The 18,228-nt window shown below is 33.5% G+C and overlaps 1 protein-coding gene across 3 annotated transcripts in view; it reads right to left on the bottom strand.

The window, feature by feature from the left end:
* LOC118185602 (cell adhesion molecule 2-like) overlaps positions 1-18,228 on the bottom strand; it is a 529,906-nt gene that overhangs the window by 166,722 nt on the left and 344,956 nt on the right. For all 3 annotated transcript variants that reach the window (XM_085807279.1, XM_085807278.1, XM_085807281.1), the window contains one exon: positions 6,423-6,629. In XM_085807279.1, the coding sequence (XP_085663405.1) occupies positions 6,423-6,504 (82 nt within the window). In that variant the 5' untranslated portion in view covers positions 6,505-6,629. The remainder of the gene's footprint in view (positions 1-6,422; positions 6,630-18,228) is intronic.

The raw sequence follows: 18,228 nt of genomic DNA, 5'->3' as shown, positions 1-18,228 counted from the left end.
GTTAATTCACTCTGTTATTCTGTATTCTTGATAAATGTTTAAAACTTAATTTTACACTTAATTTGCCTGAGAACTGCAGGGAGTATGTTTATCTCGTTTAGATTCTGTAACCTAAGAAGAGTTTAAGTCACTTTAAGCTGATTTGTTTTATAATTATGTGTGTTTATTAAAGTGTTAAATTGGTAAATGTCCCAAAGCATTGAATAAGTGAATAACTTTCCAAGAGAAAGCCCCTTGCTCTTTTGTTTTATAATTTTATTTGGGACTTAATGAGCATTATTATTTTCTCTCACTGACAGATCTATAAAAGTGTTATTAAAATGTAACACAGTGTTAGCAAAATGCTTACATGAACAGAAGTTTACATGAAGGCAGCGATAAAATGAGATATTTTAAGAAGTTTACGCATGCCGATTAATACACTAGTATGAAAATTAATATAATTTTCAAATTATGACTATTTTTAAGAAACGTTTTGAACAAAACGTACTAATTATGCCGTCGAAGAGTTAAGCAATTATTCTCATGGGAGGAAATATTCAGATATAGATGAGATATAAGTGCGCGAGTGTTTCCCTGAGATTTGTGTGCTCGTACTCCTTCAAGACAATGGCCGTTCTGGTAAAAGTTGGGTAAATTTTGTAAGCTATCAAGTAAAATGAAAAGCCAGGAATGTTTAAATGACGAAATGAGATGGAGAATTGTCGGTAGAATGGAGGCAGGCCAATCATAAGCACAGGTGGCTACGGTGCTCAATGTAACGCCCATAATAATCTTAAATTTGTAGAAATAGTTTCAGAAGACTGGCACATATTGTGAAAACCTGCACGAGGTCAATCAGAATACTCAATGACGAATGGGGATCGTTGTTTGACCCTTTTGGCATAGTAACACAGAACTTCTGTTGCTTCACAGCTTTCATGTGAGCTGTATGCTCCTGCGAGGATCACGGTCTACAGTTGTCCGAAGATAGGGCTGTATACCAGAACACCTGCTGTTTGTATCCAACTAACTGCAAAAAGCAGGAGATAGGGTTTAGTATAGTGCAGACAGCATTCACATTGGATCAGACGCAAGAGGAGCACCGTACTTCTTACAGCTGAGTCGAGATTCAACCTGGACATTAATTCTCGGTTTATATCTGGAGAGGCTGGTGATCTGATCCTTTTACTTGACGAGGGAATACTACACCATCCCTCCTTCATCAGGAAGAAGGATCATTAGTCTGGCAGAGTTGTAATGATTTGGGCAAGCATTATCTTGGACGAGCGCACATCCTTGAATATGTTTGACAAAGGCTTCCTAATTGCTATGCGGTAAAAAGAGATCTTAAAACCCTACGATCGAGTCTTCAGGGATGAAGTAGTACTGGGTTCCTGTTAATGGACAACAATGCTCTTCTACATGAGGCTCATCTGGAGGACGATTAACTGGAAAATGAGGACATTCGCCGAATGGACTGGCCAGCCAGACATCATAGCCTTAATAATATATAGCATGTTTGGAACCCTCTAGAGAGGGCAGTTTCTTGTCATTTTTCCAATAGCCCTGCCGCAGTTGAATCAATCGCCCCATCTCATCTGATATATCTCATTCCCTGTTATAAATGTAAATTTTAAACCAAGTATCATTAAAATCTATACTTTAGTTTATCAGATGGTCCACATAATAGGAAAAATTTCTTAATTTTGCATACTAGTGTAAATGGACATGAGGTTATAAGGTGCAATAAAATTTTAAAAGAGAGGATTTAAAATGCCTTTAGATTAAGAAATGGAAAATTAAAAAGTGTTGCAATTTGACAAAAGTAATATAAAATGTAAAATCTATATTTGTGAATTGAAGAATATAAAACATTTAACCAACTAGTATCTGCATGAATGCCCCCAGAATTAATCCGGGGTATATGCATACCCTGGATTAATTCTGGGGGGCTGTATGAGTTCCGTAACGTTTCCTGTTTTGTGACACTTGTAGTGTTTTTTATTCGAGAAATGCCTTAACGAAGGCTTTCTCTCATGGTGCTAAAACTCCGCTGCTTTGTCAAAGAATGTAAACTATGTAACTATAAAATAAATATATTTACATTTAAGTATTCATCAGAAATGTAATAAGCAACACGAGAAATAAAGCTCAGTTTGTTTAAAAATTACATCCAACTGTATTTTAAATGATTAGATTACCAACGGGAAGTTACATGCTTACTCGAATATAATACAGTTCACTATGGCATTGAGTACTGTTTTCTTTACATTTCATTTTTTTAACTTCTTGGTTGACTAAAATTCAGAGAAAAAAGTCAACTACTAGTAGACTGTGCTCAACTAAAATGATTTAGAAAGGCAGTTTAGTTGGTCGGTAACTTGTTTCATTTTTAATAGATCTAACGCAAATTTTTTCTCATGGTCCAATGAGAGTGATATAATTCACCTCGTCTCTTCTCTTATAGGCTGCAAGCTAAAACGCAGCCATAGAAAATTAATAAAGCAAGAATATCTGGTAAAAGTTTTTTGGCGTGCGAAAAACTCTATACGCTTCCATACACACTTGCGCTGTTGGAAGTTTTCCCGTCTAATCTCCGTTAAAGCGTATCTCTTTCTTATTTTCTTCATCCCTGTTGACCAATGTTGAGGTCTTTTTGCTCTTTTTACCTTCGTAAAGTAGATGTTCTTTTTTTCCCTTAACTTATTTTGGCGCTTCCTTTTATCCTTGATTCAATCGAGTTTTTATCCTTTTTTACGGGGCTTTTTCCCCGTGTCTAAGCACATTAGCGAGAAATAATTTGCTTTCTTTATTTGTAGCTTTTCTCTCGTCGATAAAAATGGATTTTCATTATTTTTAATCCTCAAGCTCGTTTTATATGATGAAAGGAATTTTATAATTTCAGATTAGCTTTTCAGTTTTGCAAAGTTTATAGAAAAATTATTATATGGACTTTTGTTTGAAACTGAAATTACGTAAACGCAGTTATATATAGCAATATAATTTTGAAAATGTATATTAACTAACACTTACAGTCTTGTCACTTTTTCATTCTACAATATTTAGATATAAATATATCTTTGTACATATCTAACATAACATGCATACAAAAATTTATGTTAATACACATACATTTATGTATACATGTATGTGCATATACATGTAACCTAGAGCAGAAAAATAACAGATATAATTGGATATGCCATACTGTGTCAAATGTTACTTAATACAGCAGGATAGACGTATAGGTTTTAAAATTTAAGATGTCATTCATAAAATTATTTTGTCAGAAGCATCATAATAACAGAAAAAATAACAGCATATCTAAGGCCAGTCATTTCTTGATGCTCAGGAAATCTCCCAAAACTCCTATAGCTTTCCGGAATTAAAACTGTTTAATCCCACAGACAGTTTAGTTTCACTTTCCTCTTCTGTTCCTCGAGGATCTATAGAAATTTCTGTATCTTTGTTTTCATACACACTGGGGTAATTTCATTAATGTCTACATATAGATATATAAATATATTCGTTCGGGAAACTAAGCTAATCCTAAACCTGTTGCAAGTTTTTCGAATTTGTACGATACAGCACATAGTATGAAAATGAGCATTTCGGATACTACCCCTAGAAACATTTCAAGCTGTTTAAGTAAATGTGCTAAAAATTAAAGAAAACAAGTGATATTGTTCAGCTTTCCCAGTATTTCTTAACAAAGTTTCATTAATAAACTTTCTAAAATGGGAAGCAAGATCAGAAGGTTTTGCATAATATTAGCTTTGGAGAATAAAAATTAATTCGATACTTTGTAAAAATAGGTACTTTAAATCAACTGGTCCCTCGGTACGTTTAGGTTACTAAAGTAACTTAACTTTAAAATGATGACGTCCACTACATGAAGAATCATAAATGAAATCTGTATTGGCTTTGGTTATAAGCAGAGTTAACTAAGAGACAACTTTTGCTATTAATTTGGGGAAACTTCAAAATAGTAGCTGAAAATTGTCTTGAAATAGAGAGCTCTTGGAAGTATTAAAATTATCATTTCATTTATAATTCTGCATAGTATTCTCTCAGTACATCTGTTTCATTCATTCTTCTCATATTGTAGTAAATAAGAAAATCCCCTCCAGTATCTCCTTTTGTGTATAATAATTAGAAAAACTATCTTGCAAATAAAAGATCCCAATGTTGCTGTACAGCATTGCTTGCCCTTTCCTGAGGTCAGTGTCTCACAGTGTACTCAAAAGCACCTAGTGTACACACTCTTTATGTCTTTGTTTCTCCCACTTTTATGCATCAAGTGACATCACTGAATTTGTTGGAAAAAAATCTAACAACACCACCAGGAGTTTCCTTTCATCTATATAGTTTTCTGTAAAATTCTAAAACGAAAATAATATCCATTATTAAAAGCACAAACTATATAAATATTGGCTGAAACTTCCCGCTTTTGAAAATTGAGGCAAATGAAATTAATTCTTTCTACTCAACAGCAAAGATCGTTTCTTCCCCGCTCTCGACGATTACGGGGTATCCTTGCCGTGACGTCACTTTCAGTGAGAAGGCCTTCATAACTCTCGGTGGCGTTGGACTAACCGTGTTTCTCTATTGACACTGGGATGATCCGAAATTTATTTTTCTGAGAGATCTTAATGGATTTTGCACGTTTTCCTCCCCAGCTGGGGAAAAGGACAGTCGGGATAACAGAACCCAAACTAAAACGAGGAGGATGATAACTCGTTACCATATAAATTTGATTGGTTGGGTTCTGCCTAATCCCCCTATTCGCTCTTAAAGTTTGGAAGATATAAGGAATGATATTTGTTGCGTGTGCCATGGTTAGCATATTCAGCTAGTGGAAGTTTGGTGGCTCATTTCTTGGAGACGGCACAGCACAGATGATTTTTCACATTTCTCGCTTCAAGGAAAAGGTAAATTTCAAAATATTCTGCGAAATGCATCCTTGAACGCGTCAAAATTGTATTCAGTCATACTTTATGAAAAAGATCGAAGATATTTCGACAAAATTTTGCAAGTTATTTTATTTACGTCCGGGGTTCGGAATTAGCAACTGAATTCTTCAGATAATTTATATTAAAGCTTTGTATTATAACCGCATTATTTTAATCCTTTTCAATCATTCGGCCCCATTAAAGGAAGTATTTTGGGCGGCTAGGACCTTTTCCTTGTCAATAAAGAAGCAAGATTTACTTGCATCATAATGTGTTCATTATATGTTCCTCATTCTGATACGTTTATCTCAACGTTTTTTAATTTCAAATAACAAATATTAAGATAGTTTTAGAATTTCATTTTGAGAAAACTTTAGTTTATGTAAAATGCCCAAGGCTTCTTCCAAACACAACCCTAAAATTTGTTCTGATTAACCATAACTTTGCCATTTTTATGTCACTCCACAGCTTTCCATAAAGACGAGAGCAGTTTTATCACAATTCTGCGTTTCCCATAAAGGTGGAGATTTAAATTAAGTCATTAGAATATCAGTTACTACTTAACTAATTAATCATTAATTCAAAAGAAAATCGGCCTTGCATAAGAGTGAATGCAGCCTTTTTGCACTCTCTCTTATCTCGCGACACCGTTATGGTGATTTCTGTCGAACAGTGGCTGTTTTGTACAGAGATACGGCACCGTTATGAAAACGTGTTAGGTGTTAGTAAGCAGGTTAGATTGAAGAAGATAACATTGTTCCCTGAAGACTTTAGCGCCTTCAACTCAATCCAAGAGGCGGGGTAACTGAACATTCGACGCGGGAAAAGGAAGATAGCCGATTTTACCATGCGTCCACCAGCCTGAACCAACACCTTTTCTGCTTAGAAACCGTATTGGCTGAAAGCTTTCGAAGAATCATAATTTCGCACACGCAGTCTATACTACACAACCAAGATTATAGGATTACAGGTTATCAGATTACAGATTATCACATCACATATTATCAGATTACAGTCAGTGTAGTAAACGACCCCAATGTGTTTTCAGCGTATCACTTTAACCTTTTGAAGACGGGATGGCCATTATAGTAACCATAGAGTCCTCTCTTTGAAAAGACGGGGTTGTCCACGTTAGTGGCCATGTCTTTTTCCCCCATTTTCCTGGCTGAAAAGTGGGGTTAAATGTCAAATTTGACGTCCCTGGGGTTTTAACCACATATCTCTTTCAAAGGTCTTCTTTTTGCGACATAGATGCACCCCTCTGAGAATCCATTAAACTACACACAAGAATCTTTGTTGCAAATAGGAGGTGATTTCTTAAAGGGGGAAAGCATTCGGTTTAAGATTCCCCCTCCTTTGGTAGCTTTTACTGCTACCAAAGCCCCGGCCTCAAAAGGTTAAGACGTAACAAGGTTCATTAATCACTAAAATGTGAGAATTTCATTAGTTACTCTACTTTGATTAAATATGTGATATGTACTAACTTACCTTGTAAAATGATAAAAGTGAGTATCTCCCATAGTGACATGATGACTGAAATGCAAGTCATGTGAAAGGTGGAAATGTCCATCTGTTGCGAGGATCTATCCACGGCAGCCTCACGGGCTTCATAACTAACCCACCTTCCAGTTGGGCATAGCCACAACTGGAAACAAGAAACTATTCAGAAATCACCGGTTAACTCAATGGTACCACCTGCAAATACAAAATGAAAATTATGTAAGCATTATTTGAAGCATCAACAAGAGTTTGCTATTAATTATATGAAAATTTGTTTTACAAAATATTCACAATTTTTCTATATGTCTTATAAAACATCATTTGGACTAAATATTATGGGAATTTCTCAATAACAAAACTTCTTTAGCAAGTTTACTACCTTTTTAAATGTAATAATATTTCACTGATATGTATATAGACATATTACCAGTCATAGCCAATTAATATCCTACTAGCCATATAAAATCCCGTGAGCACTTTTTCTGCCTTCTACGTCTAGGCTAACGACATTGATTTTTGTGACTATGGATTTCTTAAGAGGATTATTTTCTTAAGACTTTTAACAAGCTGTTGTGTTGATGTTGTGACTTATCTCACTCGTCTGCAAGTAACATCAGAACAAGCTCACGAAATTTATCGTAGCAAGGAGAGCAGGATTGCGCCTCTCGTTCGCAAGAGTCTTAAGCACGATACATGTGGCAATACGACATCGCTCAGTTTCATCACCAATTTTAATGGAGAGCTACCCCGGAGGGACGCGTCCGAGGGTCTCCCGCCTCTCTTCTCCTACTCCGAGCCTTTAGAGAGGACGTCTCCGGGATTCGAATTCGGGCCCTTCGGTTACGCAGTAAGCTTCCTAACCCATAACTGCGCTTGGGCGGGACTTTTAACAACCTTAGAATTATCATAAAGAATTGTTGAAAATATCACCAATTGTTCATATGCGCACCAGAAATGCATTTATCAGCCTCTATGATAATATCATCTTTAAGTTTAAAGTCCATAATTTCTTTCATGCAAAACATATTACAAATTGTGTGTTTTTTAAATTTCTTTATGTAATTATACTTTTGGTTTCAGAATCGCTCTGTATGAAAAAATTCTTACAAAGATAATTTGAAATTAATATCATGAGAATCGTAAAATAACTGTAGTTTATTATTCCACAGCTCATTTCTAATTATGCAATATAATTGCAAAACATAATTCGTCGTAAGTCGTCTAACTCTCATCAACAGCTTAACTCTTTCGCATCGAAGTCGCCCGTAACGCCCGTTCATTCAGGCAACGGCAAACCGCCCCAACGCCTCGTTTATTTTCTACCTAGTTCTTTCCCCTCCACGTTAGTGTATGGCTCATTGGTTTCGCGAGTTCTTAAAAGAATGTCAATCATTCTTTTGAAGCAAATAAAGGAGAAATACGGAAAGCTATTGACGTTCGCAGGTGCAATCCGGCCCTAAGGTGAAACTGCACACAATGGAAGAACCGCAGAAAAACCTCCAAGAGCAGCAAGGGGAAAAGGAAAACTATTCCAAGACAAATTCGTAAACACGGGCGTTTTCGATGTTTGTTGAAAACAGATTTGGTCGTCTCTCGATGCGAAAGAGTTAAACAAGTATTCTAAAGCATAGAAGTTAGCCACCATTTGCAGACTAACGAGATATTCGAGAGCTGCCTGCCTAAGGGCACAGTAGATCATGAGTTTAGCGAAAATCGACCAAAAATTTGGGAAAAATTTCACATGATAATATTCTACGGTTTGAACTCTATCGTCTATAAATAACCACTTGTGTGTACAAATTTTTAAAAAGAAGTTACAATAGTTTGAATACACTTGTTTACCTTTTTAGTGAAATTTAAGAGGATATTTATATGTCAGTAAAAAGTTAAGCAAACATTTGGGAAAAGTTATTTTAATTTTCGCAAATAATACTTTTTACTATTAGTAAGAGATAAATGTGCAAGATATGAAGACTGCAATTTATGCAAGTTTCACATTTATTTATAAGGTATTTCTTCGGCTTTCCTAGCATGCCTTCGTGGTGTAGTGGTTCTGCACACTGGTCCGGTATTCCAGAGGTCCGTGGTTCGATTCCCGGGACAGGCGGTTGCTAATTTTTTAATCTCTCTTGCTTCCAAAAATTCCTAATGTCTCTACAGTGGCGCCCGAACTAAAAGGGTGTTGGATGAGGATTCTCCACACCCAAGATTTGGCGATTGGTTCTTCTAAAAACCCCAGTCGCCCTTTAAAAAGGGAAGTATATAAGGTATTTCTACCACTTTCCTAGCGAGCCTTCGTGGTGTAGTGGTTCTGCACTCTGAGCTGGTATTTCAGAGGTCCGTGGTTCGATTCCCGGCAAAGGCGGTTGCCAATTTGTATCTCTCCGGCTTCCAAAAAGTACCTAATATCTCCTTACACTGTTATTCTACGGATGACTCACCTAGACATAATAAATGTTCAACAGGTGCCACATCATGGTATTCTTTTCAACGTAGTATTGCCAAAAAATAAGAAACCTAAATCTGATTCAGTCATGAAAACCAAATTACCAGTAGATGTTTTATCCAAAATACTGTCAGCGTATCAAAGGCTAGCCAGTAATGAACTTCTAGCAAGGTACATATCTGGAAAAACACAAAACAATAACGAAAATTTTCATAGTAGCATTTGGAAGAACTGCCCCAAAGAAATGTATTGAAACACATAATCGAATGGCTGTTATTACAGCAATTAGTGATTTTAATTTTGGATGCTTAAATAATTTAGGTGTGGAACAGGAAAGTAAAAATTCATGTTCAATATCTATTGGAGAGAGGCTAGATAAACGTTGTATAGACCAAAGCGAAAAGAGGTTTTCGACTGGGTGCAAAAAAAGAAGAATTGTCAGAAGAAAAAAAAAAACAACTGTGTAAAGCAGCTAAACATAATGAAAAGGTAAATAAGGAAGGGGAAACATATGGTGCAGGAAGTTTTGAAAGTGATTCTTAATTAAAAAAGTGTTTAGTTAAATTTAATAAAAATGTTCGAGAAAATTTCTAATATAATATTAAGTATTTCTTATCATTCTACAATTTTATTAATATAAAAAGTATTTATGAATAAGTGAAACAGTATTAAAATATTTTATATTAAATAAAATCATGTATTAGGACATACTGAGCAGTAAGTATAAAAAGTAAGTGTAAAAATATTAATTCAGAAGTCAAACAACAAAAATCATGTGAAAATTTTGTAAATATAACGCTGATTTTTGTTGTTTGACTTCTGAATTAGTATTTATTCGGCGTGTTAATGTGTCTTAATTGTAAAAATATTGTTTAAATATATTTTTCCTATAATGAAATTTTCATTATTATTACGTCTTCAAAATGTTCCATGGGTTTTGGTTTATGCTCAAAATGTCTGTAATTTAGATAACTGTTTATACATGTAACAAAACTTGATCTGCATTTTTATATGCAAATTCATTAAGTGGATAAAAGTCTAATTTAAATATATCAAAGTGCGAAATTTAGGTATATGTGAAAGAAATACTATTGGCATTCTATGCAGTTCACTAATTGATACCAAATTGTGTTTTAATGCATTTTAAATAAAAAATAAAGCAAAAGTAACGAGAAATAAAAAATTAAGACACATACAACATTTTAAAAATAAATAAAAAATTAAAATTAATTTTTAAAAAAAGTTTAAATTGAAATGAGCCAGAATTTTTTAAACACCATCAGTACAGTTATTTGATATAATTATGGTAAAACATACATGCACACAAAATTTCATATCTCTATGACAATAATTACAAAAATATTTGAACGTCCACTGCTCCCCTAAGGAGAAGAATGCCTTCTCTTTAGAACGGTTCTTTAACAGATAGCCGTTATGACTTGGAGGATTTTCCGAGGAAAATGCGTTTGTATTTTCCTTATTACTATGGAAAACAAAAATTATCATGTAGCCATCCCGTTTATTAGGATTTAATTCTGGGCTAAACTTCTTAAGCAATTTACCGTTCGGTCGCTAGTCCATGTTGCAAGAAATTCCTATTTTCTTGTCAGTCGTAGTTTTGAAAGTAGAACGTTTGTTTGGTTTGATTACAGCAAAGCGTGCGAGATCTATCTGCCTAAGGGGATGAATGCCTTTGTGGAGGAATATATAAGGAAACTGGATCGGATTCACATTAGACTTGAAGAAAAGAATGAAAAAGTCATGCAGCCAACCCATTTGCCAGAATTTAAACCCGGGATGTTCTGCCAGTGTTTAGCGTCTTGGTTCCTCGGTGAAAGTACAATGCTTTTTATATGTTTTGCAAATGCTTTATCTCAAACCTCAAACTCTACTTTAAAATCATAACCAAAGGAATGTTCACTGGTTTAAAAGTGATTTTCCCCAAAAGATCAGGGAAGCATTAAGATGGAAACAAATATTCCTTCCATCTGCAACGAGCTAAGAATGCATTATCGAAAACTTCTAAGTCTATAAATGAGAATATATATTTTTAAGGCGCATATTAAAGTTTGATTCTGAATGAATCTTTATGAGAACTTACATTACTGTAAGAAACACAAAGCTGTTAAACACGAGTAGGGCATTCCATCGTGACAGTGGTTCACGATACATGCAAGGCAATCATAAAAATCAATGCAAATATCTTCCAAATATCTTCTGGAAAAACGCTCAGCTTGAAATTCTTGCTTTAGTGGTTTTATCAGCGCGGCCGCAGATGGGCATACTTTACGAGGAATGTTAAAAAAGTACTTGAATATATGTACCCTGAATATATGTATCTGGAATATATGTACTTTATGATATTAGTAATATATGGATGGATGTAAAATGAAAATCAGTTTAAAATCATCATAAGATTCCTGCTTCTTGTCCTAATATATTACATATATTACAGTATGTAATATATTAGGTCTTTCATCACGTTAATTTCACCCACAAACATTGAAAACATACAATTTATAAAATTTTAAAATTATAATGTAGTTCAGATGTAGTTATTTCTGATGAATATTTTGTTTTCTTCAGTATCTGGTTTATAAACTTCCTCGCCGGTTATTTAAAAATGAATTTTGTTTGATATATGTTTTCTGGAGTATATATGTGTTGGTGAAACATGGAAATTAGACCTTTTTTTCAGTTCTTTACTTCCGTTAAAATGCATCATAAAAATTTTATCTCTAAACTATTATGCATAAAAAGTTACTTAAGTATTTTCATGCCTGAAATGTGCTTTCTAATTGAGAAGCTGGTACACAACGTTTCTTTAAATAAAGAGAAAATTTCAATAAAATAAGATGAATGAAAATAAATTATTTTCACGAAGAACATTGGGAAACATTAACAGCTTTTTCTGATGAGATTAAACCAATATGTCAGAAACGTTTGCAGAACCTTCTCCATTCGGAAGCATATGAGTTAATTGCTTGGAAAATTGAGAGATTATGTCCCTGTATTTTATTGACAATTTTATATACAGGTGCAAAATGTTTACCCAAATGTTGAAATTTTATGCCGATAAAACTTCAACTGCCTTCTTACGATATTAACAGTAATTAAAAATCTTCACTATGGCATCAAATCCTCCCTAATCGGATCATAAATATTCTTGCTACATAATTACGTCGGCAGTTCAATAAACAATAAGAATTATAATTTTCTGCTGAAAATATGTTGCAGCTAAATTTATTTAAAGTTGTATTTTTGAATAAACCCATGCTTACCTTATTAATCCGCTAGACTGCAGCGTAATATTCGAATTACCAGGAAAATATTTGTTTCACTATATTAGGGTAATTTTTTACGATATCCACATAAGGAAAGAATTGCTTTCGTGAAGACATTTGTAATGGAAATCATGAAAATGTCCATATAGCAAGCCTGTCCTTTAGTGTGGCAGAACTAAATACGGACGATGTTATGCTATCTGCCACTAGTGGGTCCCGCACAGATGAAAGTAAACACTTATTCGATCTTGCGAATTCAAAATATCTTTTACTATAAAAATGTAGATAAAATATTCTGCTTTCCGCTGAGTAAAACGGTAGAGAAAACTTAAGAAGTGGACTAGAAACAAACGGTGAGGATTAATTGCACCATTTTATGACATTTTTACAGTTCAAAGATCTCTCAGAGAAAAGAAAGAGGGCATTATGCCCTTTTTAACCGAAAAGAATAATTGCAACGCAGTATTAGCTATCGATTTTAATGACATTACGAGGTCATTTGCGAGGCAAATTCCTAGAAATCTTCTCCATAATACTTAAATAAAAACAATGCTCTGGTTTAAGTTGCAAATTCTGTGAAATGAATCAGGTATGATATGTTATGAAACATATATAGTAAATTGATCATTTCCCTATAGCACAAAGCTGGTTACCCGAGACATTATTTTGTTTTCAATACTGAAGTCCCAGCTAACATCATGACAGAATATTCTTTACTCTTAATCACACATGTATGAATGATTTTAAAAGACATTAAGAAAAATAGCCTACTGTACTCTGTAGAGTCATTAGGTTAATTGGAAGCAGAAGAGATGAAAAATATGCAACCGCCTTCGCCGGGAATCGAACCACGGACCTCTGGAATACCGGCCCAGCGTGCTACCGTTACACCACGAAGGCACGCTAGGGAAGCGGGAGAAATACCTTATAGCTCTTTTGACGGCAAAGAGGGATACTTACGAAAATGTATAGCAATTAGTTGTAATTAATATGAAAGCTGTTGTTCTAGAGTCATTAGGATATTTATAAGCGAGATACGTGAAAAATGAGCAATGTCGTCCCCAAGACTCCAACCTGGACCTCTCGAAATATACTGCGAGTTTCCTACCGTTACACCGCGAAGTTATGCAGAAGAGAGGGAGAAAATAACCTTATAAGATCTAGGAGAAAAATTATTCTTTGAAAATGCAGTTTCATTCTTTATTATTCTAGATATTTTACATAGAATGAGCCTGTATTTTAAAGGAATGTAGTGTGGTGAAAACGGAAGTCCAAATAACAGAAATTCTGCAATTTAAAATGCAAAATTATTTTAGTTTCGTTATTTTGTTGACGGAAAGATGATCCGAAACGAAATGCTGGAATTTTAATAAACACTATTTAATTACCTGTCGTATTCTCCTAGATTATTTCGCTCAGAAAAATATAAATAATATTAAAGATTTTACTTACTTATTTTTATTAAGCTCACTTGATACCAAAGTTTGATTTAAAAACACGTGCACGTAGCTTAAGTCTGGTACAGATTCATTTGATTTGAACCTAGACTTTGTTGCCATTACACAGTAACAAGTGAAATCTCGTTGAACTTACACGTGCTAGGACAAAACACTTCTTTTGTTTTGGACTGTAATTATTAATGCGTATAGATACAGATGTTTTTCCCAGTTTGTAAAATAATGCATGAAATTTAAATCTACAATATGAAATTCCTTTAGGACTTTCAGTTTACTCTAGCATATTTGGAATGCTCTGTTTCTTAAGACTTTTCTATCTGTAAGAGATCGTGACTAGATTATAAAAGCTCGGAGCTGTTTAAAGTGAATCAGTTCAAAATGTATGTTTCAGTTATGAAAGCATTTTGTATATTTCTCAAGGTGAATTGGTTGAAAATGCACAGATTTGATATAGTAGCATAGTCTATACATTCCATTGATAAAGTACACTAAAAGCTATATATGCGGTCACGCTTATAGCCTAAATTTTATTTACACAATCCATACTAGAAAGTGCCTATAAAGCAAGTGAATAAAAATCTGAACAGCAGATAAGCTGCACTTGATCTCTTTCCGGTTATTGAGTCAGCCGTATCTTTCGAAACGATCTGATGGTCCATCTTCCATTAGGTAATAGCAAATATCTGAGCTTTTAAGAAAATGAAAAATATCGTACTTACAGCAGATATCTGGACAAGAAAGCATGTACTTCTTATCTTTCAAAAGCTAAACATGCTAATTAATGCAGCAGAATTTTCTGCGTTTAATAGCGGAACAAACATCTATTATATTTCGAAATTAAATGCCAACAGCTTTTCGCACCCTAAATTACCAATTGCCTCGGGTTTGAAATATATTTCCGAATGCGAAATTCTTGGTGTGTATTTGGCTGTTTACGTTGGTTGTGGTTTGAGAAGTGAAACAGTAAGTTATTTATTAGTATTAATTTTCTTTCACACATTGTAAAAATGTAGTAACTCACTGTCATTTTGTCAGACGCTATTTAAACTTTGCAGCAATGAATTCAAGCAAACCTTTATGTATTTTTAACAGTTGATGGCTGTTCTCAATATCGTTTGATTTAAAAAAAAAGATCTCTACTATTTAATTTCTTTTAGTATTTAGTACATTAACAGGTATGTCAAATCTCCACTTATCAGCTAATTAAAGCAGGACTAAACTAGAAACAATGTGGAACAAGAATGTCGGGTATTTTAAGAAGAATTTTTATTGCAATAAGTATTTTATTAGTAACTTACTGAGAAGGAAAAATTAATGTAAAAATTTTATTAAAGCTTCAGTGATTATTTTATGCAAACAAAAGTGTTGAACTTTCGTTAAGGTATTATTGCAGCATCCACAGACAGGAAAATCAATAGTTTGATCTCTGCCCTAATTTTGCTTAACTGTTTTAATTATTCTAGTAAGAACGTGTGTTTGCAAATTATTCTTCAAAACTGCTATTAATCAAAATAAAGACACAGCGTTCACTGGAAGATCTTTAGATACAAACATTTTTTTTTAAATTAATGTTATTATATTTAGAGATTACTTAACTCATAATATAAAATCAGGAAGTGAAAACTTGTAAATAACTAAAAAAAATTAAATATACCTGTTTTGAATTATATATTAAGAAATAGTATCTTTTATAACTATGCTTTCTGATTAAGTTCTTTTGCCTTGGGAATTTAATAAAAAGGTCGGTAATGTTTTACAAGGGCTATATTAGCTAAAAAATCATTTGATGCTAAGAGGAAGTAATGTTCTTTTTAAATAATCTTTTAAAATAAGTTTTAATTGAAAGCAAGCTCAAAATTTGTTTACAAGCAAGTTTCGCATAAAATGGCTATACTTATAATGAGAGAAATATATCACAGTTTTCCTAAGTGTTTTATATAATTACGTCATTCATAAATATTTTCCAAAAGAACCTTTCAGCTGGATAAATTAGTCTTGAATAATATGAAATGTTGAAAGTATAAAATATTGTTTTAAAAATTATGTATTCTCATTTTTAATTTAACGATTCGGAAGAACACGTATAGCTGAATAATTTATTTACAGCCATTGTTTTACTTGTTTGAATTATCTCGAATCAACTTCGCGCGCAAACCGGTAGCTGCCTGGGGTCGCCAACTTTCTAGATTAGTGGATTAGCCGACATGACCAAGAAAGCGAGTGCTTTAGGAAGACTGGTAGAATAATGTTTGTTTTCTAGGAGAAGGGGGCAGTAGATGAGATTAGCAGATGTTTGCAGACACTACCTGAGACAAGGAAAGGCTCTTAGAAGGGACATCAAAGGTAAAGGATAGGTCTTCTGCTCTCCATTTGCTTTCCACTTGTACAGATGTCTTAACAGTTGGACAAGAGCTTCAAGGGAAAAGCTATTTTTTCCGCTTCTTACAAAGCAGTAAACTGCGCTTTACTGAAGGAAAGGCAATAATTCTTTGCTACACTTTGCTGACATACAAAATGAATGTAAAGAAGGACCGTTTTATATTTTCTCTTCCAAAGAGTATTAATTCCTTTTTGGCAATAGATATTGAAAAAATACTGACTTTAGGAGAGCGAGGAATTAATAGTTTTGTACCTGAAATTATTAAATCTTGAAATAATGGATATTGTAATTACAGTGCGATAGATAAAATTCTATAAAAAATACTGACTTAAAAGCTTTGCAGTTTATGGGATTCTCACTTGTGTATTTTTCAGTTACTGTAGAAAGTGAAGAACCTTAAGAACTGTTAAGCGAATAATCGCTTAAATTCGTGTGACAAGAAACAACAAGATGGAAGGGTAAATAACACTTTATTATTCAAATAAGTTTTAACAAAACTCCGTCTTGGTGTGTACAATAAAAGCCGACACTTGGGCTTGAACTTAAGAGGCTAAGATATGAACTAAAACTAATTTAAACTAAAGAGCTATAGCCGAAGCTATCAAAATTCTAACCGAGCTGGCCCCTTAACTCTAATTTGACTGCGAAGCTATCAAGGGCCTGAGTACGGCCGAGCGTAATAAGAGCTTTGAGAGAGATTAGACCAAAAACGCGAACTCGCGCTAATTAGAAACTCTGATTCTCTCTCTCTGAGCAAGTAGAACTTCGCGGTTAAATAGCGCTCTTCCTCATTATGTATTCAGAATGATTCTAAAACTACGTTCTGGTCGGAAGTAGTAAGTTGAAGTTAAGAATTTGACAGGAAAGCAATTTTAACTTGAAATTTAACTGTTAATAAAATTAACATAATCCTTACAACTTATTAGGAATTTAGAAATACTATATTTGAATTAGAAAAGGAACTAGAGAGAAAATAATAATTTTCTTGGCTGACGTTTCCAAATCCTAGATTACTTAAAACTAGTTTGATATAAGCTATTCAAACAGCAAAATATGTATTCTTTGTAACCAAGCTAAAATAATTAAAGTAAAAAGATTAATTTGATTAGCGTTTTTATAAACACGTTCGTCTTTAGATCGATTAGCAGAAGACGTTTCTACATTATATGTTATATGTTTTAGCTACAGAATTATCCTCACAGAATAACCTTTTAAGTTTCGTCAAACAAAGCATTTCTTTAATCTGAAACAATATTCTATGTCATGTATGAATGCTAAGAAAATAAAGTCCTTTTTGTAATTCAATCTCAGTATTTACGCTGTTGAAGAAGAATTTGCATTTCAATATGGATGATAATTTTGTCTGTAGAATGTGAAACTAATGCTAAAAAAGAATTTCAAAACTTTAACTCAGACCTGTAAATCAACTAAGGCTGCCAGTTTCCAGCTTAACTGTTAATAATTCAGGAATTTTATTCTCTTAAAACGTATTGTTCCAAGAGCAAATATTGATCAGGTTTTATTTCATATTTCTCAGTTTTATTTTTTTTTTCTCTCTCGCCTAAAAATCTTATTAAAAAGGATCGCACGGGAACAATCTACGGGTGCTGATGTAACGCATATTACATTCCTAATTTACATTTAATTCAATCTGTAATATGCATAATCTTAGCTCAAATGCAGTATGATATTTTTTGCTCTGGGATACATATCGTTTAACTCAAAGTTCCGACCTTTAGACCTTTAATCGGTTTGTGACTTGCATAATATTGACCCAAAGAGGCTATAACTGATAAAAAATAGGTATTAATAAACCTGTATAAAGTATTATATTTAAAACTATGTCTTTAAATAACCACAATATAAAAATGTATCATAAATCTAGAAAATACATTTAGCTCTTTATGTAGAACGCACATCCTTCTTACGTCTATGTGGCTTTGTATTACTTTGCTATATTTCTTTTAAGTTTGTTCCTGACAAATGGAACGTTTAATTTTTGATTTCATCATTCTGGCACTCATACATCTATTATATGTTGAACTTAATAATTATTAATTTGATGAAGGACATTTTCTGAATTTCAAGTATATTGATGGTGGAATAGTTAGATTTTTAAGTGCTTACGTCACTACGTAAGAACCTAAAAATGCAACCCGTTGACTGTGAAACTATCACAAAGTAGCGCGATATAATGTCAGTTATGGGTAAACATGACGCCACTACA

Source organism: Stegodyphus dumicola, chromosome X1 (assembly GCF_044657685.1).
Source record: "Stegodyphus dumicola isolate Sdum_Otavi_A_Nest chromosome X1, ASM4465768v1".
Lineage (NCBI taxonomy): Eukaryota > Metazoa > Arthropoda > Arachnida > Araneae > Eresidae > Stegodyphus > Stegodyphus dumicola.
Note: the sequence above shows the minus strand (reverse complement) of the source record. Positions and strands in the feature narration are given on the sequence as shown.